General features: G+C 48.3%; 1 protein-coding gene across 6 annotated transcripts in view; it reads right to left on the bottom strand.

Moving 5' to 3' along the window:
- Positions 1-6,060: 6,060 nt before the first annotated feature.
- Positions 6,061-24,017, bottom strand: part of EHBP1 (EH domain binding protein 1) — a 1,526,717-nt gene continuing 1,508,760 nt past the window's right edge. For 4 of the 6 annotated variants that reach the window (XM_069234213.1, XM_069234209.1, XM_069234211.1 and 1 more), the window contains 2 exons: positions 18,661-18,775; positions 6,061-7,108 (listed from right to left, as the gene is read on the bottom strand). In XM_069234213.1, the coding sequence (XP_069090314.1) occupies positions 7,018-7,108; positions 18,661-18,775 (206 nt within the window). In that variant the 3' untranslated portion in view covers positions 6,061-7,017. Of the gene's footprint in view, positions 7,109-18,656; positions 18,776-24,017 lie in introns of those variants that run through there. The other 2 variants (XM_069234214.1, XM_069234212.1) reach the window with 1 other exon arrangement.

Below are 24,017 nucleotides of genomic sequence, written 5' to 3'. Positions count from 1 at the left end.
TGCTGCAGGACAGCGGTGACCGAGGAGGTACCTACCACAGACGTGGAACAGGAGAGGCGATGCAGGAACAACAGAGGTGCTGCAGAAACGTGCCTGCGGGGACAAAAAGTGCTGCAGTAGATGCTGTGGGGACGCGAATGCGCCTGTAACAGGAGTGCAGCAGGGGAGCAACTGTGTGGATAAGAAAGGTGCTGCGTGAACATTCCTGCAGCAGTAGATGCACTACAAGAAAAGAAAAGTGCTAGCACCCCAGAGATGCTGCAGGAACGTAAGTTGTAACAGGACTGCAATAGGAGAGGCACTGCGGGGACAAGAATAGTGCTACGGAAATAAGAGATGTTACGCGAATGCAGCAATAACACGAGCGTAGCTGGAGAGGCGCTGCTGGGGGGGGTGGTAAGAAGGGTGTTACAGGAACTGGAGAGATGCTGCAGGAACGCAATTGCAGCATTTACAATAGTACGGCAGGAGAGGCAATGCGGGGACGAGAAAAGTGCTACAGGACAGATGCTGCAGGAACATTTCTGCAAAAGTTGCGGGAGAGCAGCAGGATAGCCCCTCCGCTCCGCGAACAGAAAAAGTGCCAGAGAAGAGGTGTCACATGGACAGGCGAGGCAGGTCCAAGAGGTCTGGAGCTGGTCTGAGAGGGACCTTTTTTAGCCTCTACTCAGTTCCTGCGGAGGGATGCTTCTCGGTACCAAGGCGCCTATTCCAAAGCAGGCAGCGCGCGCGGTGCACCGGGTCGTGGGAGATGGAGGACTCCGGAGCGCGCGACCCAGGGACCCCCCCCCCTCATCCCAGCAGACCCCAGCAGACCCCAGCCTCAGCAGAAGCCGGCATCGGTGCTCGCCTCCGCCGGGCCGTCCACCTGTCACCAGCCGTGAGGAACCGGCTCTAACTACTTTCTTCATCGACTCCGGAGATCGGGAAAATTGGTGCAAATACTACTATTGTTTCATTTTAAGTTAGTTCCATCAAACGAGGCAAGAACCCGTTCCTTTATGAGGTATCCCACGGAGAAGGAAAATTACACACACGCGCGCGCGCGCTTTATTGGAATAGAAGGAACGGCTTCTGAAATTATTTCTCGAATAATTGATTAACAAGGGGTCTACTGACCTTCTACAACTTAGTTTAAATGGACATTTTACTTTTAATTTTTGGAGCTAATATGAAAAGCTGATATGTGTTTTTAGAGGAATCGATTAATAAAAGACGCATGCGGCCTACATTCTAGCCATATCTAACTTCTTATTTTTTAAGTCGCTACATCAACTCCAAATGCACCCCCAAACCCCTGGCCCATCCCTTCCCGTGCAGCCAAGCTGGCACACCATCCCCCCCGCCCCCCATCGGGCCATGCCAACTGACGAGGGCGAGGGTCTAAGCTCCTGTTATGGGAGTGGTGCTGGGTACCTGGGATTTGGGCTCTTTACCCATCTCCTGCCAGGTAAGGGCTGCTGTGTGGCGCCAGCCTGTTTCATGTAAACAGAAGGCCCCCGGCCAGGGCGGACTGCGCACTGCATGCGTGTTTATTACCATGTGAGTGAGTCTGTTTATCTGCACCTGTTCATGCGTGTCTTGCGTGCCTACACCTATGTACGTACTAGCTTATGCGCGTCCGTCAGCTATTGCTTTTATGTTTTAGAGTGCGTGAACATGTATGCCAGTGTTCACGTGTATGTTTCTCTGTGTCTATTAACCGGTGTTCATGTGTGTTTTTTTCTGCGAGCTATTGCTCGTGTTGTGTGTGTCCACGTATATTTATGCTTAAGCTAGTGTTCAGGTGTGTGTACATGGCTGAGTGAGCAAGCGTGTGTTAGTGTATACGTTTACGCGTGTGAGTTTTTGTGTTTGTCTCTGTGGAAGTTTGTCTCTGTGGAAGTTTGGATGCACGTGTTAGCAGGTGTTCATGTGCACGTGCCTGAGTATTCAAATCCAACGTGTGCTTGTGAACTTTTCCTGTGAGGTAGTGTTTTTGGTCGCGCCTGTGGTTGTGTGTCCATGAGTGAATATGCATGTTTGAATCTTTGGTCCTGCGCTTGTTTCAATGTGTGAGTGAGGCTGTGTGTGCGCGCCCGTTTCTGAGTTTGTCTGTGGGATCCAGCGTTTATGTGTGGCTGTGATGTGTGTAAATGCGGTCCGCAGCTTTTCTTTTTTTCCACAAATGTCCCTTTATGGTGTATAGAAGGTAACTACAACCTGGCACAGAGCGCGCGCGCAAACACACAAATTAGATGGCACCAGCAAATTAATATCTAGCCACTGATAAGGCCAAGAGAAGATGTTTGCTGTCAAAACATGATTTTTCTTACCGCCTGACCCTACTGGGAGCAGTAGTGATGACTCCGCGAAGGCTGCGCCCCCCTTCACCCCTAATAAAGAAACAAATGACCACATAAGTAAACAGATGTTCTCTCCAAATCAAAAAACGTTCGCATTAACCAAAAAACAGGATTAACTCTAATAAGGGAAAAAAGCTAATTTCAGATGAGCCTTTCTAGGCACACTTTAATCTCAATGCGCATGTGGGACGAGGAGAAGACACATGGACTCTAGAAGGAAAAAGACTGCCCTCTAATAATTCCCTGCAGGACCCCGGGGAGCGAAGAGGTTAAATTCACTTAGCATATGAACAACTTTATAGCCGATTTCCATTAGGAACAAATGAAAAGGCAGCGCGAGAGAGCGTCCCCTGTTATCATTTTAACGGGATTATTCCAAGATGTATTACAGATGATCACCTCACGCATTCATACTCGAGGAACGTGCACCCCACAGCCTGTGTTTGCCACCTCTGCTCCCCCCGCTGCTGCGGCAGCATGGTACTGACCAGACGCTCACGTCTGGATAACTAGCCAGCTACGAGTGATCGGTGGTTCACCGGCCAACACGACAGTGCAACTTGCCACCAGATGCTACGAACACGCGCTTCTTTCCAGCCACGCCATAATGTGCCTTTCGTGCCTCTGTTGTGGGATGCATTTTTTTTGCCCCTGCGCCCTGTATGGTTTTGGTTTTCCCGTCTGTGCACTGTTGAGGGTTTGAATTTTCCTGTTCATGCACCCCTTCGGGGTTGTATTTTCTTGTCTTGGTGTTATCGTGGGGTTTGCCTTTTCCCATTAATTCACCGTTGCGCGATACCAATTTCCAGGCCATTGTCTACTGCAGGAGCGCATCATGGCGAGACACTGTTGTCAGATTGCAAGCAATATCCTGTAACTTTACCTTTCCACCGCCCAAACTGTCTACAGTAGCATATTCTGTCCATGCACTGTTACACAGCTGTGTTTTCCTGCCCATTGGCTGCTAGGGGTTTGCATTTTCATAATGCGCAATTTCCTGCAGGCGCACTGGTTGGGGGCCTATCCATTTTTCTAACCACGAACCACTGTGGCGCTCCTTTAACCGGACCACCCCTTGTTGTGGAATTATATTATCCCGACCATAAACTCTAAATTCTTGTCGTCGCACTTTTGTGAGTGTGCATTCTCCAGGCGTTACCCAGACAAATATTTGCACTTTCTTGACTGTGCACTGGCGCGAGGTTGCACTTTCCTGGCAATATCCTGCTATGGTTTGCACTTCCCGATGGTTGAAGGTTTTTTTTTTTCAATTTCCCTGCTTTGGCCTCGCACTTCGTTCGAGGCCCAATGACACGAATCAATGGACAATCCCTTTGTTTCAGACACCCGAAGGGGAATATGGTGTCCGGTTATCGGTTTGTCCCGTGTCACTGGAAGTTGCATACACTGCATGTGCTTTCGATCCACAAACATGGGACGAGGACAGGTATAAAAAAAAAAACGTTTTACATTTGTAGCAGTGATCCCCAGATAGATAAAACGTGTGTTTACAGAGTATCTGGCGAGCTCTACAATGAGCCCTGGGCCTCAATAAAATGCTCTTATTCATCTCCATATGTCAATATATCGGATTGGTAAGCCTTCATAATAAATGTTTTCCACTCGCTTCAAAGCTCGTATTTTATAGAAACGAGAGGTTAATTGCTAAATTCAGATACAGGATATTTAGATTCCTTTAACAAATCACTAAACTTATTTCGTTCCATTTTCAGTGCTTATAAAAAACTTTCACAAAGACAGTGCTGATTTCAGAATATTAACAGCACACCTGACAAACTAATCCTTAATGCATCTGCCAATCAGTCCTCCCCACTGTGTGAAAATAAATAGAAATTCAGAACTCGGTCAGCAAAAAGTTACTGTCCTAATTGCACTGTATTCTTATGTCTCGTTAAGCCAACTGAATTGCGTCAATACATTACAAAATAAAACATTTTAAAACGTTTTAATTTCCTTACAATGCGCTTTGTAATGGAAATATGACATATTATACACTTGCTTAAGACACATTTGAAATATTAGCGAATTATACCCAGCAAAAACACACATTTCTCACAACACTGACAGACATACCTGTGGTCTAAGGCGAACAATGAATTCCAATGACTCGCAAATGCTTCAGAGCTTTCTAAAAAGTATACAATCAACACATCTTGAAATATAAAAATAAATAACGAGTAACATGTAGCACTCAGCCTTCGACATCATGGTTTACAAATGTGACCAGAGCCCCTCAATAGCAATATAGGCCGGTATTACACAGTTGCTCGTTAAGTATTTTTCTCTCTATGTGTGTGTGTGTATATCTATCTATCTACATATAGATACATATATCCACACGTTGGCAGTGAAAATAAATGTTACCCAATAACACATTATTTAGAAGAACTGTCCTGTTAAATGCACATTGACAGTATTATTTCTACAGTGCTAATGTAAAATTATCGTTCCTGAATACAGTGCATCAAAAGTGACAAGAAAAACACAGTTTTTACAGGTCGATAGATGGCACGTACCTCACAATTTATAGGGGGGACAACTCACAACAATAAGACTAAATAGCATTTTACACTTTCTGCAGCTGCATATAAACTATATATTGGATATACAATGGGTAACTGTGTAATATGGCCAAATGCTGGTTCTGGGAGGTTCTGATGACATCAGCCACAAGCTTGGATGCCAGGTGGTTTGTAAATGGCAGTAGAACCTCGAGATGGAAACACAGTACTGTATTACCTCCACCTTACCAGTATTGCCTTTTCATACTTTAATTTAGGCTACTTAGCTTGACAGGTTATTTTGTATTCAAACTGGAACATGTTTAATAAAAACAGTAAAATACTGGACTATACTGATTTGCTCTTTACAGTACAGGGAAGAGAAAAATAATTATGCAGTGTAAATGTAGATTTTTTTAAAAAAAACCTCTTCATTGTTAAAACCGCATTTTGTCTATAGAAAGGTGAGATTGTTAAAGCTGTTCTCTACAAGGTCAGCTAACGAAAGTCACTGATAGAAGTGAGATTGTTTCAGGTTTTCTCTACCTTTCTATAACATTATGTTGCTAAAACAACGGACAACTGTCAAATCTGACAATCTGAGGCTGCAGCGTTTTTGCAAACAGTCACGGATTTACCACTCTGACCATGTAACGTGTTCCCTAAAGAGACACGATTGTAACTCGAATGCATTACAAACTACTTGCAGAGAAAGTGCTACACAAAGCTGCATAATGGATGCAATGGTCCTGCAGAACTTGTTTCTACATTACAATATAAGTTTAGATGACCCACGCAAATGTAAGGCTATGTACAGGGGTTTGGGAACTGTGATTACAATGATGAAATCCATATTTTACAATTACCCTGGAAACATTTTACATGTTTTACTGGTCTCCGAGAAATATGGATTGTGTGAGCACGTAAAATAGACATATAAAGTTACATGACACTGTACAATAGGCATACAAGAGCGTGTGTATATAGATACACGGATATATGTAAGGTATGCGGCATCTAGCCTATCTAAATGTGTGAGTGGATACAGAACGTGTAAGCCACTTCTGCATACATCTTCTGGAAACAAATACTTATACGACATGTTCTCTCGTCAGTATATTCTTCTCGCCTCACTTACACGCACAAACGCAATGTACGAAGTGCTGGTACTTTTTAGAAAAAAGGAAGCGGCATTTTTGGTAAGAAAGTTTCCGGTTTTATTGAAAATGTATATATATGTTTATGTATATATATCTGACTCAATACTGTAATAAATAAACAACCGTTTGCACAAAAAACGACAAGCTTTGTATAAATGAGGGGAGATGGGAAGGGGTATACACAGGGCTGTAAGACTTCAGTTCAGGGTTTACAGAAATAAATACAACAGCGTTCCGGAGCAAAGGTCCGCCCGAGGAAGGGACCGGAGAGAATAAATAGGGAGCCCACAAACATGGCGCCGGCTGGCGCGGTTTCTGTAAACACAGAATCACACAAGATGGGGTGTTAAACAGCAAACACCTTACAGAACAACCCTCCGGGCGGGCAGCTCAGGCGACCTTTCTAGCATAACACCAGGAAAATGAGGAAAATCATCCGCGGCAACGGACACCACCTGCAAAGAAAGCGCTTTAAACAGTTCGCCGGTGAATAAGCAGAACACTTGGCCGCATGGGGTGACATGTCATTTACAATGATTACTTTAGGATTCTTTTGTCACTATTTCGATTCCCAACCTTTTTAAGATCACATCTTTAATAGAGAGAAAAATAAAAAAGAAGTAGACTCCTTTGAGCTGTTAAAAGTAACAAAACTTGATAGGTCAACAATACAAAATTCCTGGACATGTCCCAGGCCACCGAGGGCAAAACACACCTTTTTGCCAGTGACCATTTATGTGTAAACTTGTTCTGCTTATTCTAATGGACAGAAAGAAGCAGAAACAACAAAAACACAGGGGCAAAAAGAATCCCCGTAAAACTAGAGTTGAGAGTAAATCTGAATGCAGTATAAAACGAAAGTAAAATACACGTAAGATAAAAGTGTCCGAACACAACTAAAATGGCGCCGACACTCCAGGGCACGTGTTAGTGTCTCCTTAAGTCGTAGCTCTGGCTGGGGGAGACCACCGACCGCCCCGCCAGGCCCAGTCACTGCAGGATGCACTTCTCCTCCTTCTTTGCCATCTTGCCTTTGTTTTGCTCAAGGGTCCTTTCCAGGTGTTCATCTTCTTCCTCCGCTCTGTGTGTACAGAAAACAACATTACTGCCACCTTCCGGTGTACTCGTGCAACTTGCCACCTCACAATACGCTCAGATCAAGCGCTTTAAAACAGACCACTTGGCAGACCCAGGCACTGGCTCACCTATCTGCACACCGATTGCAAGTGCTTAGCTAGTTGGGCGCTGATCGGAGAGGGCTCATGACTAAGAGTGGGCACTGGTTCGAAGAACACAGTGACAGCTGGGCTCTAGTTAAAGGGCACAGGGCAGTGAGTGGGCCAATGGTTGAAGGACACACTGCAGAGAGTTGGGCAGTGAATTAAGGATGCAGTGTAGAGAGAAGGATTGGCTGAAGGGGCACAGGGCTAAGTGCTGGAATGAACTGAGGAGCAGAGAAGTGGGCACTCCTTGAGGGGCTAATAATAGAGTGGAGGGCCCTGGCCCAACAACACTGTGAGTGGAGCTGGGCACCGATGAAGGCCACAGTGTAAAATGTTAGGCATTGGTTCGAGGGGCTGAGAGCTGGCCGTTGGCTGAAGGGTACAAGTCTGAGCATTGGGCTCAGGACTGAGAGTAGGGCACTGGCTGGAGGGGCACAGGAGCTGAGAGGTGGGAAGTGGCTGATGGAGACTAGGATACAAGTGGACACAGTGTTGGGCACCGACTGAAGGGCACGCGGCTGAGCGTGCGTACAGGTTAAAGTGCCTTGGGCTCAGAGCAGGCCCATGGTGGAATGACCAGCACTGAAAGCAGAATGACAGCGGGGCTTGTTCGCGGGGGAACAGCATCTAACTTGGCTAGAGTGGCGGCCAGGGCCGAAAGGCATCAGGCTGAGAGCTGGGACTGGTTAGAGGAACAAGAAGCAGAGAGCTGGGGTCTGGTTAAACTGGTAGAGGGGTGAGAGAAGGGCTCTGGTTTAAAGGACATGGGTGAGAGCTGGACACTGGTTATAGTGGCGTAAGGCACGGCAGCCGCTGAGAATGGAAAACAGAAGCTGAAAGGCCAGAGAGGTGAGTGGATGAGACGAGGCAAAGGGCTGAGGCCTGGGCAGTGTCTGAAGGGACAGTGGGACGGAAGCTGGCTACACTGCTTTGAAACAGACACTTGCTGAAGGGGCTCAGGGCTGAAAGCTGGGCAGTAGCTGAAAACACAGAGTGCCACACATCTGGCAGATTGGTATAAGCTGGACACTGACTGGAGAGGTACATTGTTGAGGGCGGTGTTGGTGTGAGGATGCCATGTTCACAGCTGGCATCGTCTGTAAGGGCACAACGTCCAGGGCTGAGCAGTGGTTAAAGGTGCACAGAGCTAAGAGAGTGGTATCCGTTGCAGGGGATACAGTGATGGTTAGATAACTTGCGGATGTCATAGCGACCGGCAATCGCTCGTTGCTGCATTCCCTTCCACCGCTTAGTTTTTCGTTATGCCACTTCAAGGGACACCCCTTATCCAAATGACACTCAGTCCTGCCCAAAGTGTACAGCCAAGCTGAACCGTCACTGCCAAGCGTTGGGTACGGAGTGAGGGAGGTCAGTATTTGCACAAGTATAGAATTAGGAAAGGGCTGGAGGGCAGTTTTTAGAAATGGACACTCATTACAGGGGCGTATTGTTGATAAATGGGCACTGCTTGGGGGAGTGCAGTGCTGAAAGCTGGGCATTTGATATAGGGTATCGTGTTGACGGGTGGGCACTGGCTGGATGAGTGCACTGTTCAGAGCCTGACGGTCCCTACAGTCACTGTGTTGAGTTGGATAGTGGTTAGGTGAGTGCAGGGTTCAGAGATGGGCACTGGTTGTGGGGGCACAGTGTTGAGAGATTGGTACTGGCTGAAGGAGAGCAGTGACAAGAAAGGGGCGATGGTTATATGGGCACAGTGCCAAAGGTAACATGACGTGTATTTATAAAGCGCACGTTCACGCAGAAGGGTATATTGGCGCTGAATAACAGATGTTTACGGTTATCCAACTCAATGGAAATGTTGTATCCTGGTTAGGTAAGGGCTGTGTTCAGAGTTGGTACTGGTTGCAGGAGCCCAAGTGTTGGGAGTAGGGCACTGTCTGGAGTAGAGTAGTGTTCAGTGAGGGACATTAGTCATAGCCACAGTGTTGACAGTAGGGTACTTGTCAGAGTAGAGTAGTGTTCAGAGAGGGAACGTAGCCACAGAGCTGCAGAGTTGAGAGCAGGGTACTGGCTGGAGTACAGTAGTGTTCAGAGAGGGAAAGTAGCCACAGAGCTGCAGTGTTGAAAGTAGGGTACTGGCTGGAGTACAGTAGTGTTCATAGAGGGAAAGTAGCCACAGAGCTGCAGTGTTGAGAGTAGGGTACTGGCCGGAGTAGAGAAGTGTTCAGAGATGGACAGTAGTCACGGAGCCCCAGTGTTGAGAGTAGGGGACTTGCTAGAGTACTGTAGTGTTCAGTGAGGGACAGTAGTCACAGCTGCAGCGTTGAGAGTGGAGTACTGGCCAGAGTAGAGTAGTGTTCAGAGAAGGACAGTAGTCATAGCTGCAGTGTTGAGAGTAGGGTACTGGCAGGAGTAGAGTAGTGTTCAGAGAGGGAAAGAAGTAAATCAGCCCCAGTGTTGAGAGTAGGGTACTGGCTGGAGTAGAGTAGTGTTGAGAGGGACAGTAGTCATAGCCGCAGTGTTGAGAGTAGGGTACTGGCTGGAGTAGATTAGTGTTCCGTGAGGGACAGTAGTCACAGCCTCAGTGTTGAGAGTAGGGTACTGGCTGGAGTACAGTAGTGTTCAGTGAGGAACAGTAGTCACAGCCGCAGTGTTGAGAGTAGGGTACTGGCTGGAGTAGAGTAGTGTTCAGTGAGGGGTAGTAGTCACAGCCGCAGTGTTGAGAGTAGGGTACTGACCGGAGTAGAGAAGTGTTCAGTGAGGGACAGTAGTCACAGTCGCAGTGTTGAGAGCACGGTACTGGCTGGAGTACAGTAGTGTTCAGTGAGGAACAGTAGTCACAGCCGCAGTGTTGAGAGTAGGGTACTGGCTGGAGTAGAGTAGTGTTCAGTGAGGGGTAGTAGTCACAGCCGCAGTGTTGAGAGTAGGGTACTGACCGGAGTAGAGAAGTGTTCAGTGAGGGACAGTAGTCACAGTCGCAGTGTTGAGAGCACGGTACTGGCTGGAGTAGAGTAGTGTTCAGAGGGACAGTAGTTATAGCAGCAGTGTTGAGAGTAGGGTACTGGCTGGAGTAGAGTAGTGTTCGGTGAGGGACAGTAGTCACAACGCAGTGTTGAGAGTAGAGTACTGACCGGAGTAGAGTAGTGTTCAGTGACGGACAGTAGTCACAGCCGCAGTGTTGAGAGTAGGGTACTGACCGGAGTAGAGAAGTGTTCAGTGAGGGACAGTAGTCACAGTTGCAGTGCTGAGAGTACGGTACTGGCTGGAGTAGAGTAGTGTTCAGAGGGACAGTAGTCATAGCCGCAGTGTTGAGAGTAGGGTACTGGCTGGAGTAGAGTAGTGTTCAGTGAGGGACAGTAGTCACAGCCGCAGTATTGAGAGTAGAGTACTGACCGGAGTAGAGTAGTGTTCAGTGAGGGACAGTAGTCACAGCCGCAGTGTTGAGAGTAGGGTACTGGCTGGAGTAGAGTAGTGTTCAGTGAGGGACAGTAGTCACAGCCTCAGTGTTGAGAGTAGGGTACTGGCTGGAGTACAGTAGTGTTCAGTGAGGAACAGTAGTCACAGCCGCAGTGTTGAGAGTAGGGTACTGGCTGGAGTAGAGTAGTGTTCAGTGAGGGGTAGTAGTCACAGCCGCAGTGTTGAGAGTAGGGTACTGACCGGAGTAGAGAAGTGTTCAGTGAGGGACAGTAGTCACAGTCGCAGTGTTGAGAGCACGGTACTGGCTGGAGTACAGTAGTGTTCAGTGAGGAACAGTAGTCACAGCCGCAGTGTTGAGAGTAGGGTACTGGCTGGAGTAGAGTAGTGTTCAGTGAGGGGTAGTAGTCACAGCCGCAGTGTTGAGAGTAGGGTACTGACCGGAGTAGAGAAGTGTTCAGTGAGGGACAGTAGTCACAGTCGCAGTGTTGAGAGCACGGTACTGGCTGGAGTAGAGTAGTGTTCAGAGGGACAGTAGTCATAGCCGCAGTGTTGAGAGTAGGGTACTGGCTGGAGTAGGGTAGTGTTCAGTGAGGGACAGTAGTCACAGCCGCAGTGTTGAGAGTAGGGTATTGACTAGAGTAGTGCTCAGAGAGGGACAGCAGTCAGCGAGCCCAAGTGTTGAGAGTAGGGTACTGGCTGGAGTAGAGTAGTGTTCAGTGAGGGACAGTAGTCATAGCCGCAGTGTTGAGTGTAGGGTACTGGCTGGAGTAGAGTGGTGTTCAGTGAGGGACAGTAGTCACAGAGCCGCAGTGTTGAGAGTAGGGTACTGATCAGTGTAGAGTAGTGCTCAGTGAGGGACAGTAGACACAGCTGCAGTGTTGAGAGTTGGGTACTGGCTGGAGTAGGGTAGTGTTCAGAGAGGGACAGTAGTCATAGCCACAGTGTTGTGTAGGGTACTGTCTGGAGTAGACTAGTGTTAAGTGAGGGACAGTAGTCAAGGAGCCCAAGTGTTGAGAGTACGGTACTGGCTGGAGTAGAGTAGTGCTCAGTGAGGGACAGTAGACACAGCCGCAGTGTTGAGTGTTGGGTACTGGCTGGAGTAGGCTAGTGTTCAGAGAGGAACAGTAGTCACAGCCACAGTGTTGAGAGTAGGGTACTGGCTGGAGTAGAGTAGTGTTCAGAGGGACAGTAGTAATAGCCGCAGTGTTGAGAGTAGGGTGCTGGCTGGAGTAGAGTAGTGTTCAGTGAAGGACAGAAGTCACAACCGCAGTGTTGAGAGTAGGGTACTGGCTGGAGTAGAGTAGTGTTCAGTGAGGAACAGTAGTCACAGCTGCAGTGTTGAGAGTAGGGTGCTGGCTGGAGTAAAGTAGTGTTCAGAGGGACAGTAGTCATAGACGCAGTGTTGAGAGTAGGGTACTGGCTGGAGTAGAGTAGTGTTCAGTGATTGACAGTAGTCACATCCTCAGAGTTGAGAGTAGGATACCGGCTGGAGTACAGTAGTGTTCAGTGAGGAACAGTAGTCACAGCCGCAGTGTTGAGAGTAGGGTACTGGCTGGAGTAGAGTAGTGTTCAGAGGGACAGTAGTCATAGCCGCAGCGTTCAGAGTAGGGTACTGGCTGGAGTAGAGTAGTGTTTAGTGAGGGACAGTAGTCACAAGCGCAGTGTTGAGAGTTGGGTTTTGGCTGGAGTAGGGTAGTGTTCAGTGAGGGACAGTAGTCACAGCCGCAGAGTTGAAAGTAGGGTATTGGCTAGAATAGTGTTCAGAGAAGGACAGCAGTCACCGAGACCAAGTGTTAAGAGTAGGGTACTGGCCAGAGTAGAGTAGTGTTCAGAGAGGGACAGTAGTCACAGCTGCAGCATTGAGAGTAAAGTACTGCCCAGAGTAGAGTAGTGTTCAGTGAGGGACAGTAGACACAGCCGCAGTGTTGAGAGTTGGGTACTGGCTGGAGTAGTGTAGTGTTCAGAGAGGGACAGTAGTCACAGCTGCAGTGCTGAAACTAGGGTACTGCCTGGAGTAGAGTAGTGTTAAGTGAGGGACAGTAGTCAAGGAGCCCAAGTGTTGGGACTAGGGTACTGGCTGGAGTAGAGTAGTGCTCAGTGAGGGACAGTAGTCACAGCCGCAGTATTGAGAGTAGAGTACTGACCGCAGTAGAGTAGTGTTCAGTGAGCGACAGTAGTCACAGCTGCAGTGTTGAGAGTAGGGTACTGGCTGGAGTAGAGTAGTGTTCAGAGGGACAGCAGTCATAGCCGCAGTGTTGAGAGTAGGGTGCTGGCTGGAGTAGAGTAGTGTTCAGTGAGAGACAGTAGTCAAGGAGCCCAAGTGTTGAGAGTAGGGTACTGGCTGGAGTAGAGTAGTGTTCAGTGAGGAACAGTAGTCACAGCTGCAGTGTTGAGAGTAGGGTACTGGCTGGAGTAAAGTAGTGTTCAGAGGGACAGTAGTCATAGCCGCAGTGTTGAGAGTAGGGTACTGGCTGGAGTAGAGTAGTGTTCAGAGGGACAGTAGTCATAGCCGCAGTGTTGAGAGTAGGGTGCTGGCTGGAGTAGAGTAGTGTTCAGTGAAGGACAGAAGTCACAGCCGCAGTGTTGAGAGTAGGGTACTGGCTGGAGTAGAGTAGTGTTCAGTGAGGAACAGTAGTCACAGCTGCAGTGTTGAGAGTAGGGTACTGGCTGGAGTAAAGTAGTGTTCAGAGGGACAGTAGTCATAGCCGCAGTGTTGAGAGTAGGGTACTGGCTGGAGTAGAGTAGTGTTTAGTGAGGGACAGTAGTCACAACCGCAGTGTTGAGACTAGGGTACTGACCAGAGTAGAGTAGTGTTCAGTGAAGGACAGAAGTCACAGCTGCAGTGTTGAGAGTAGGGTACTGGCTGGAGTAGAGTAGTGTTCAGTGAGGAACAGTAGTCACAGCTGCAGTGTTGAGAGTAGGGTACTGGCTGGAGTAAAGTAGTGTTCAGAGGGACAGTAGTCATAGCCGCAGTGTTGAGAGTAGGGTACTGGCTGGAGTAGAGTAGTGTTCAGTGAGGGACAGTAGTCACAGCCGCAGTGTTGAGACTAGGGTACTGACCAGAGTAGAGTAGTGCTCAGTGAAGGACAGTAGACACAGCCGAAGTGTTGAGAGTAGGGTACTGTGTGGAGTCGAGTAGCGTTAAGTGAGGGACAGTAGTCAAGGAGCCCAAGTGTTGAGAGTAGGGTACTGACCGGAGTAGAGTAGTGTTCAGTGAGAGACAGTAGTCATAGCCGCAGTGTTGAGAGTAGGGTACTGACCGGAGTAGAGTATTGTTCAGTGAGGGACAGTATTCATAGCCTCAGTGTTCCGTGTAGGATACTGGCCGGAGCAGAGTAGTGTTCAGTGAGGGACAGTAGTCACAGCCGTAGTGTTGAGAGTAGGGTACTGGCTGTAGTAGAGTAGTGTTTAGAGAGGGACAGTAGGCAGAGACACAGTGTTGAGAGTAGGGTACTGGCTGTAGTAGAGTAGTGTTTAGAGAGAGGCAGTAGTCACAGCCGCAGTGTTGAGAGTAGGTTAATGGCTGGAGTAGAGCAGTGTTTAGAGAGGGACAGTAGGCACAGCCGCAGTGTTGAGAGTAGGGTGCTGGATGGAGTAGAGTAGTGTTCAGTGAGGGACAGTAGTCACAGCCGCAGTGTTGAGAGTAGGGTACTGGCTGGAGTAGAGTAGTGTTCAGTGAGGAACAGTAGTCACAGCCGCAGTGCTGAGAGTAGGGTACTGGCTGGAGTAGAGTAGTGTTCAGAGGGACAGTAGTCATAGCCGCAGTGTTCAGAGTAGGGTACTGGCTGGAGTAGAGTAGTGTTCGGTGAGGGACAGAAGTCACAGCCGCAGTATTGAGAGTAGGGTACTGACCGGAGTAGAGTAGTGTTCAGTGAGTGACAGAAGTCACAGTCGCAGTGTTGAGAGTACGGTACCGGCTGGAGTAGAGTAGTGTTCAGAGGGACAGTAGTCATAGCCGCAGTGTTGAGAGTAGGGTACTGGTTGGAGTAGAGTAGTGTTCAGTGAGGGACAGTAGTCACAACCGCAGTGTTGAGAGTTGGGTTTTGGCTGGAGTAGGGTAGTGTTCAGTGAGGGACAGTAGTCATAGCCGCAGTGTTGAGTGTAGGGTACTGGCTGGAGTAGAGAAGTGCTCAGTGAGGGACAGCAGTCACCGAGCCCAAGTGTTGAGAGTAGGGTACTGACCAGTGTAGAGAAGTGCTCAGTGAGGGACAGTAGACACAGCCGCAGTGTTGAGAGTTGGGTACTAGCTCGAGTAGGGTAGTGTTCAGAGAGGAACAGTAGTCACAGCCGCAGTGTTGAGAGTAGGGTACTGCCTGGAGTAGAGTAGTGTTCAGTGAGGGACAGTAGTCACAGCCGCAGTGTTGAGAGTAGGGTACAGGCTGGAGTAGAGTAGTGTTCAGTGAGGAATAGTAGTCACAGCCGCAGTGTTGAGAGTAGGGTACTGGCTGGAGTACAGTAGTGTTCAGAGGGACAGTAGTCATAGCCGCAGTTTTGAGAATAGGGTACTGGCTGGAGTAGAGTAGTGTTAAGTGAGGGACAGTAGTCAAGGAGCCCAAGTGTTGAGAGTAGGGTACTGGCTGGAGTAGAGTAGTGCTCAGTGAGGGACAGTAGACACAGCCGCAGTGTTGAGAGTTGGGTACTGGCTGGAGTAGAGTAGTGTTCAGTGAGGAACAGTAGTCACAGCCGCAGTGTTGAGAGTAGGGTACTGGCTGGAGTAGAGTAGTGTTCAGAGGGACAGTAGTCATAGCCGCAGTGTTCAGAGTAGGGTACTGGCTGGAGTAGAGTAGTGTTCGGTGAGGGACAGAAGTCCCAGCCGCAGTATTGAGAGTAGGGTACTGACCGGAGTAGAGTAGTGTTCAGTGAGTGACAGTAGTCACAGTCGCAGTGTTGAGAGTACGGTACCGGCTGGAGTAGAGTAGTGTTCAGAGGGACAGTAGTCATAGCCGCAGTGTTGAGAGTAGGGTACTGGTTGGAGTAGAGTAGTGTTCAGTGAGGGACAGTAGTCACAACCGCAGTGTTGAGAGTTGGGTTTTGGCTGGAGTAGGGTAGTGTTCAGTGAGGGACAGTAGTCATAGCCGCAGTGTTGAGTGTAGGGTACTGGCTGGAGTAGAGAAGTGCTCAGTGAGGGACAGCAGTCACCGAGCCCAAGTGTTGAGAGTAGGGTACTGGCTGGAGTAGAGTAGTGTTCAGTGAGGAACAGTAGTCATAGCCGCAGTGTTCAGAGTAGGGTACTGGCTGGAGTAGAGTAGTGTTCAGTGAGGGACAGTAGTCACAGCCGCAGTGTTGAGAGCTGGGTACTGGCTGGCGCACAGCAGTGCTCAGAGAGGGACACTTGTCGCAGAGCCGCAGTGTTGTGGGTTGGGTACTGGCTGGCGCAGAGCAGTGCTCAGAGAGGGAAACTTGTCGCAGAGCCGCAGTGTTGTGGGTTGGGTACTGGCTGGCGCAGAGCAGTGCTCAGAGAGGGACACTTGTCGCAGAGCCGCAGAGCCGCAGTGTTGTGGGTTGGATACTGGCTGGTGCAGAGCAGTGCTCAGAGAGGGACACTTGTCGCAGAGCCGCAGTGTTGTGAGTTGGGTACTGGCTGGCGCAGAGCAGTTCTCAGAGAGGGACACTTGTCGCAGAGCCGCAGTGTTGTGGGTTGGGTACTGGCTGGCGCAGAGCAGTGCTCAGAGAGGGACACTTGTCGCAGAGCCGCAGAGTTGTGAGTTGGGTACTGGCTGGCGCAGAGCAGTGCTCAGAGAGGGACACTTGTCGCACAGCAGCAGTGTTGAGAGTTGGGTACTGGCTGGAGTAGAACAGTGCTCAGAGAGGGACACTTGTCGCAGAGCCGCAGTGTTGTGGGTTGGGTACTGGCTGGCGCAGAGCAGTGCTCAGAGAGGGACACTTGTCGCAGAGCCGCAGTGTTGTGGGTTGGGTACTGGCTGGTGCAGAGCAGTGCTCAGAGAGGGACACTTGTCGCAGAGCCGCAGTGTTGTGAGTTGGGTACTGGCTGGCGCAGAGCAGTGCTCAGAGAGGGACACTTGTCGCAGAGCCGCAGTGTTGTGGGTTGGGTACTGGCTGGCGCAGAGCAGTGCTCAGAGAGGGACACTTGTCGCAGAGCCGCAGAGTTGTGAGTTGGGTACTGGCTGGCGCAGAGCAGTGCTCAGAGAGGGACACTTGTCGCACAGCAGCAGTGTTGAGAGTTGGGTACTGGCTGGAGTAGAACAGTGCTCAGAGAGGGACACTTGTCGCAGAGCCGCAGTGTTGTGGGTTGGGTACTGGCTGGCGCAGAGCAGTGCTCAGAGAGGGACACTTGTCGCAGAGCCGCAGTGTTGTGGGTTGGGTACTGGCTGGCGCAGAGCAGTGCTCAGAGAGGGACACTTGTCGCAGAGCCGCAGTGTTGTGGGTTGGGTACTGGCTGGCGCAGAGCAGTGCTCAGAGAGGGACACTTGTCGCAGAGCCGCAGTGTTGTGGGTTGGGTACTGGCTGGCGCAGAGCAGTGCTCAGAGAGGGACACTTGTCGCAGAGCCGCAGTGTTGTGGGTTGGGTACTGGCTGGCGCAGAGCAGTGCTCAGAGAGGGACACTTGTCGCAGAGCCGCAGTGTTGTGGGTTGGGTACTGGCTGGCGCAGAGCAGTGCTCAGAGAGGGACACTTGTCGCAGAGCCGCAGAGTTGTGAGTTGGGTACTGGCTGGCGCAGAGCAGTGCTCAGAGAGGGACACTTGTCGCACAGCAGCAGTGTTGAGAGTTGGGTACTGGCTGGAGTAGAACAGTGCTCAGAGAGGGACACTTGTCGCAGAGCCGCAGTGTTGTGGGTTGGGTACTGGCTGGAGCAGAGCAGTGCTCAGAGAGGGACACTTGTCGCAGAGCCGCAGTGTTGTGGGTTGGGTACTGGGTGGCGCAGAGCAGTGCTCAGAGAGGGACACTTGTCGCAGAGCCGCAGTGTTGTGGGTTGGGTACTGGCTGGAGTAGAGCAGTGCTCAGAGAGGGACACTTGTCGCAGAGCCGCAGTGTTGTGGGTTGGGTACTGGCTGGCGCAGAGCAGTGCTCAGAGAGGGACACTTGTCGCAGAGCCGCAGTGTTGTGGGTTGGGTACTGGGTGGCGCAGAGCAGTGCTCAGAGAGGGACACTTGTCGCAGAGCCGCAGTGTTGTGAGTTGGGTACTGGCTGGCGCAGAGCAGTGCTCAGAGAGGGACACTTGTCGCAGAGCCGCAGTGTTGTGGGTTGGGTACTGGCTGGCGCAGAGCAGTGCTCAGAGAGGGACACGTCGCACAGCAGCAGTGTTGAGAGTTGGGTACTGGCTGGAGTAGAGCAGTGCTCAGAGAGGGACACTTGTCGCAGAGCCGCAGTGTTGTGGGTTGGGTACTGGCTGGCGCAGAGCAGTGCTCAGAGAGGGACACGTCGCACAGCAGCAGTGTTGAGAGTTGGGTACTGGGTGGCGCAGAGCAGTGCTCAGAGAGGGACACTTGTCGCAGAGCCGCAGTGTTGTGGGTTGGGTACTGGCTGGCGCAGAGCAGTGCTCAGAGAGGGACACTTGTCGCAGAGCCGCAGTGTTGTGGGTTGGGTACTGGCTGCGCAGAGCAGTGCTCAGAGAGGGACACTTGTCGCAGAGCCGCAGTGTTGTGGGTTGGGTACTGGCTGGCGCAGAGCAGTGCTCAGAGAGGGACACTTGTCGCACAGCAGCAGTGTTGAGAGTTGGGTACTGGCTGGAGTAGAGCAGTGCTCAGAGAGGGACACTTGTTCCAAGGGCATGATATCGAGATTTTGGTATTGGCTGGAACAGAGCAGGGCAAATGCTGCAAAGGCAAAGTTAAATGCGACAGGCAGTAGTTCATTTTTCACCGGGAAACGAAGGGGCTGGTGGACGAACATGGGTGCACAAAACATAATCACGCACGTTCTCAGCCGTGTATACAGACGGCATATTGTGGATTAAACATTCAGAATTATATTTCTTTCCGCGGAGATTTCCATGCAGGAAACCTTAATGCAGTGGTATACTAGTTGTGTCCTGGCAGCGGTGGTGTCTTCAGTGTGCATGTAAAGTAACTTACTGCTTCTCCTGAGCGTCCAAGTCTCTGACCAGAGCGTCGCGTTTGTTCACCAGGATGACCAGCTCATCGAGCAGGAGCTGTTCCCGCCTCTTCTGGGCCTCTGTCTTCTGCCAGTCTGAGGAAACACAGGGAAGGGCAGGTGTTATACACGCACTTCACCAGCTTATGACTGCATTTTAACTCAGGAGATACACATACGGGCAACACTTTACAGAAGGTGCTGCGAGATCTGGCTGTTAGCGCTATTCCCTCTCACACCGTAAAAGAATGACTACTGCAGGCCAACAGAGTAATGGGGCCAGCTCGACTAGAAAAGTCCATCACCATACAAGACAGCCGGAACCACACATGCTACGTTAAGGTGCACACCATGAGGACGTGACTCCAGAACGTTTATAGCACGAGTCAGTGCCAGTACTGGGGTAACCTTAATTCGGAGCAACTCCTAACAAAAGCTGATTTATTTCTTAATTCGGATAAAGCTTCACTTTATTTTCCGGCCGCCTCCTCCGCTGTCCACGTGAATGCGCCTCACGTGCCGACAGCGCGCACAACGCTAGCCTGTGCGCCTGAAAACACCTGCACTACCCACTCCCAGCAACCGAGACCCGGGCCATCTAGGTCCGGATTTCCCACTTCAATCCACTATGAGCCTGGGTACATTAAGCAGCTCTGGCCCTTGCTTCACTAGTGCTGTGGCCGGAAACAAATTTGGCGCCCTCTATGCAGCTGATGAATAAAATAAGGTAACAGGGAGTCCATTTTGTGTTTACAGGTCATACACACATCAAAACAGTAACAGACTTCTGATCACAAACTTCTTGGCACCTCCTCAAACATTCTCATTCACTCACAGTGTAGCTTGATCACCCCTAGTGCAAGTTGCTGGTGGTACTGGTGTGTCTACAGAGGGGTCCAGGGAGATGGGAGAGGTAATGGGATGTAAAACAGCACATGCTGCAAGTAAAAATTATTTAAATCAGTTTAGGCTGAATCACTGGAGTCAAGTAAGAGGGACGCATCTGTCTGCAGGACTTAAATGCAGACAGTTCTGTACGCCCTTTGAAAACTGGGACCCTGGGCCTCCTTCGCCCATGCCAAAAGCCGGCCCTGGAATTAAGCAACATTTTGTACTACAAAATAAAGTTATAAGGAGAAACACTGTGTGAAAAGCACATATGATTTGTATCTGCAGAAGAGGGTAAAATATCAGCATCTGAGAAACCACAAGGAGGTGCTGCTGCAAGGTGTAAGGAAGTCGCTTTTAAAAAACTAAATGTTAAAAAAATTCACAATATACCACATTACACTATCTTTTACAGATATAGTGTACTACTGTGTGTTTCCTATTTTTAACATATTTAAATATGCACAAAAAAGTAAACGGAGCAGCGCTGTAATACCTAGAAATTATTACACTACTTAAACAAATGCACAGTTCTCTTTACACTGCTATAAAAATATATAGAACATTTTTATTAACTTTCTCTATTACCACTTCAAAAAAGTGGTAGTAGGCAGAAAAAAACTACTACTTACCTATATGTAAGGCCCTCAATTATAAAGCAGGAAAATACAGACAATACAACGCACCAAAACCGTGATGATAACCTTCATGACTGCCTTTTACCTTTGGTAAACACAGCCATTGGCCAATCACATACTGACTTCTCATCCGCATCTACAGCAAACGTACTGTAGTATTCCGTGCCACAATATAGCACTACGTTTTTAAAAAAGTATGTTTTTAAAACTACTTACACAATTCAGACTTACTACCAAAAAGTACCATTTACACATTATAATGTATATTCCTGCCACACTACATCTACATGTGTTCGCACACTTTCACACAACAGCTGTTTCAATAAACACACTCCACTCTATGCTATTACACTCTATGCCACTCTACGTCTCTCCATGGTAAGCCACTAAACTCTAAGCAAATCCACTGTACGCCACTTCACTCTACTCCACACAACTCTAATGCACTCTACTCTATGTCACTCCATTCTATGACACTCCAGTCTACGACATTAAACTGTAGGCCCCTCCACCCTAGGCTACTCCACTGTATGCTGTAACACTCTACCACAGTACAAGCCACTACACTGTACGCTATTTTGCTGCATGCCACTCCACTTTACTGTACTCAATTCTATGCCACTCCACTGTATGACACTCTATGCTGCCAAACTGTACACTATTCCACTATACACCACTCCACTGTACCACATTCGACTCAACTCCAATACGCTCTACAACACTATGCTCTACAACACTATACTCTACAACACTCTCCTGCACTCTACTGAACCTCACTCTACTTAATGCCACTTCCCTCGAAGACAGTAATCTCTACGATCTGAAAACGTTTTTTATTATAAATAAAAAAACTCTGGTACATCAATGCAAAAAAACAAAGGTTAGAGATAAGCTACAGTTAAGAAAACTTTATTTATTCTTTCTATACAAACCCAACTCAAACTACACAAAAATGAGAAATTCTAAAGTTATAGTTATAACTTAAATTTATAATTTACACACTGCCTTCAATTTACTTTAACTTGCGTACCTATGTAACCTGAGTTGTCAACCCACTCTCCACACAACATTAACAATAACTCGCACCTGCGAAACCAGCATGTACTCCTTGCCGAACCATGGGTTCCATCAAATCCAACACAGCGTCTCACATTACAGCCCCTCATTGCTCCTGATCAGTAGCCTCATTAAAACTGACGCAGAGTGATGCAACACCTCGCATCACAATCCTCGCAGCTCCTGATCAGAACTAACGCAATGTGACACAAATCAATGCAGGACCTTTTATCGCAGCCGTTATAGCTCCTGACTGGAACCGACTCAGAGTGACAGAACTCAAAGCAGAACTTTGCATCACAGCACTGTGCAGCTCCTGATCGTAACCTATGCCAAGTGACGAATGCCTCACATCAAAGACATAAGGTAGAACTCTTAGTGGGGCTAACCCGGTTCCTGTATCAGTCCCGCACTACATCGCGGTTGGCCTGAACTTCTGTCTTTGTCCCTGTCTGGCATGACCATATAACCACAGTTGGCGCTACTTTTACTAAAAACTTTAAAATTGCATATCTCTGTTCGACTGATCAGATTTGTCTCCTTCTGGTTTTATTTTACTTATTAAAATTTACTCTGTGCCTTGAAGTTAATTAAGCCTGACTACTTTGTATCAAAGTACCAGAGGGTTAAGTATAGATTAATTTAGTGATTTCTGCAGTTCACCCTGACAAGAATTGTGTTCAATACTGGAGCCCCAACCCCCGTCACTCCCCCACCCCACCTCCAACCAATACTCCACTTTCCTGCAGTATTTTATTTTTAAGAAGTGATGGTGGACTGGGCACATGTGGGGATGTGTCCAAGAGTGGTTACATTTTATAAATAATGATGGAGTGGGGAGATGCCATGCAACCTTGTGCACACATGAATCATCCCTTATATCGTTTTGCACATTGCATGGCAGTCTGTTTTATACTGTGTGTAATACAATTTTGAAATAGTAACTTATGTATTCACAGTGCTTTCTGTTACCGGGCTTCGTAGTACTGTCAATACACAAGCGGTAGCACCGAGTGTGTCAACCAGGATTCGATCTGCGACTCTCTGGTTAGAGCCATAGACATCAGCAGTGACGTTATTAACTAGTTGATATCTCATAACTCAAAGAGTGCAACTCGGTTAACTTGTATTTAGTTAGCATTTGAAATGTGTGTTATTTTCTATCCAGTTGCACGAGCGTGGAAGCCCAACAGAATAGCTACATTATATTTTGTTCTTTTTAGCCCCATCTTCGACCCTGCCTCCCAGCCTCAGTGACCCCCGCTCCCATTCCAGTCAGGATCAAAGTTCCCAAAGATTGTTATACACTTCAACCACTGACCATGATCTTTTTTGATAAACTTTATCAGTTTTTTAATATATTGTCACAACAATTATCGTATAGTTCAGACGGTAAAAGGCGTAGCCCCCGCCAGAGCATTGGAACATTTTGCAGAGTATACATAGGAGGCGTATGTTATTTACGGCCCTTTCAACCAAATATTCAAAGCAGAAGATAAAGGTACGTGGAACTGTGAACATCTTCGACCGATCAAGGCGCAAAACATACCGAGTTTGAAAAAGTGAAGCTTAGAAATCTCTCCGATCATAAATGCAGCCGGTACGGGACGTGATGTCTGTGGACCATGTTCTAATTGGAAACAAGGACATTCTACTAAGCTCTTTAAATAGGTTATATTGCCTGTTTGCAAGCCTCTGAATAAAAAGCAAAATACCGGAGTGATCGCCTTTGGAAAGTCTCTAAGAATACAGAGACAGAGCTTGCATCTTTGCATTCCCCACGCAATGTTTTACGGCACCTGAGTTTACACAAAGGGAAAAGAACGCAATGGTTTTTTTTTGCCCACGAGTTTACATGAAAGAAAAAATATACAAAATATAGGAGAGCCTGCGACAGGTGCATGCTCTTCAGAAAGTCTCCAGGAAACTACAGAACGGCCTGTCTTCCTCTCCCCATGTTTTGCCAGTTCCCAGCCTTTCAATAATTGTAAGAAATGGTGACTACTCAAAATCCCTGATTGTACCTTTGGGTGATTTCTTTGCTACATAGCAACCGGCTCCGACAAGAAGATAAATCCTTTTTTTGTTTATCATATTCCAAATTTAAATGGTCATTTAATACACAAGATATCTGAGGCAAAGTGCATGGCAATGTTATATGGTAAAATAAGAAGGACTACACCTGGGCACTGTACTAAGCACAGAGATGATAAAAGAAATGTGTTCTGTTTTGCAGTTACCAATGCAGCGCAGGCAATACTGCTTGAAAATGTTAGAACGAAAACTCATAGCAAAGATAAATATAATCCCTTTGGGAAAAGCCACCAAAATTTGGATAAGTCAAACTGATGAGAGAAGGGTGCTCTAAGAGGGTGGGGCAAGAAAGATCAAAACAGGCTGCCACTCTACACTAATTCTGAGGTACGTGTTTTTGTGCTGTTAGGTTAGCAAACAGATGAGTGCTACATAAATATTGCAAACCCGCCACCACCGAGGTCCCTTTTAATGTAATGATGAAAGGTGGTGGACTGAACTCCCAGCTGAATAAAACTGCAAGGACGCCTTATCCAGCACCTTAGAAGTAACGTTGAGTGTCCTCTTATGGAAAACACAAAATCAGATCATCATTAGTAGAAGCTGTTCGGCATTTCAGGAGGTGCCTTCACCTTGATAGACTATCGAGTATATGGTCTAACGACTTTTGGTCCCTAATAGTAGGCAATGTAGTAGTATTTGGTGATGACTCCTTAAATGTT

The sequence above is a fragment of the Pleurodeles waltl genome, chromosome 5 (assembly GCF_031143425.1).
Source record: "Pleurodeles waltl isolate 20211129_DDA chromosome 5, aPleWal1.hap1.20221129, whole genome shotgun sequence".
NCBI lineage: Eukaryota > Metazoa > Chordata > Amphibia > Caudata > Salamandridae > Pleurodeles > Pleurodeles waltl.
Note: the sequence above shows the minus strand (reverse complement) of the source record. Positions and strands in the feature narration are given on the sequence as shown.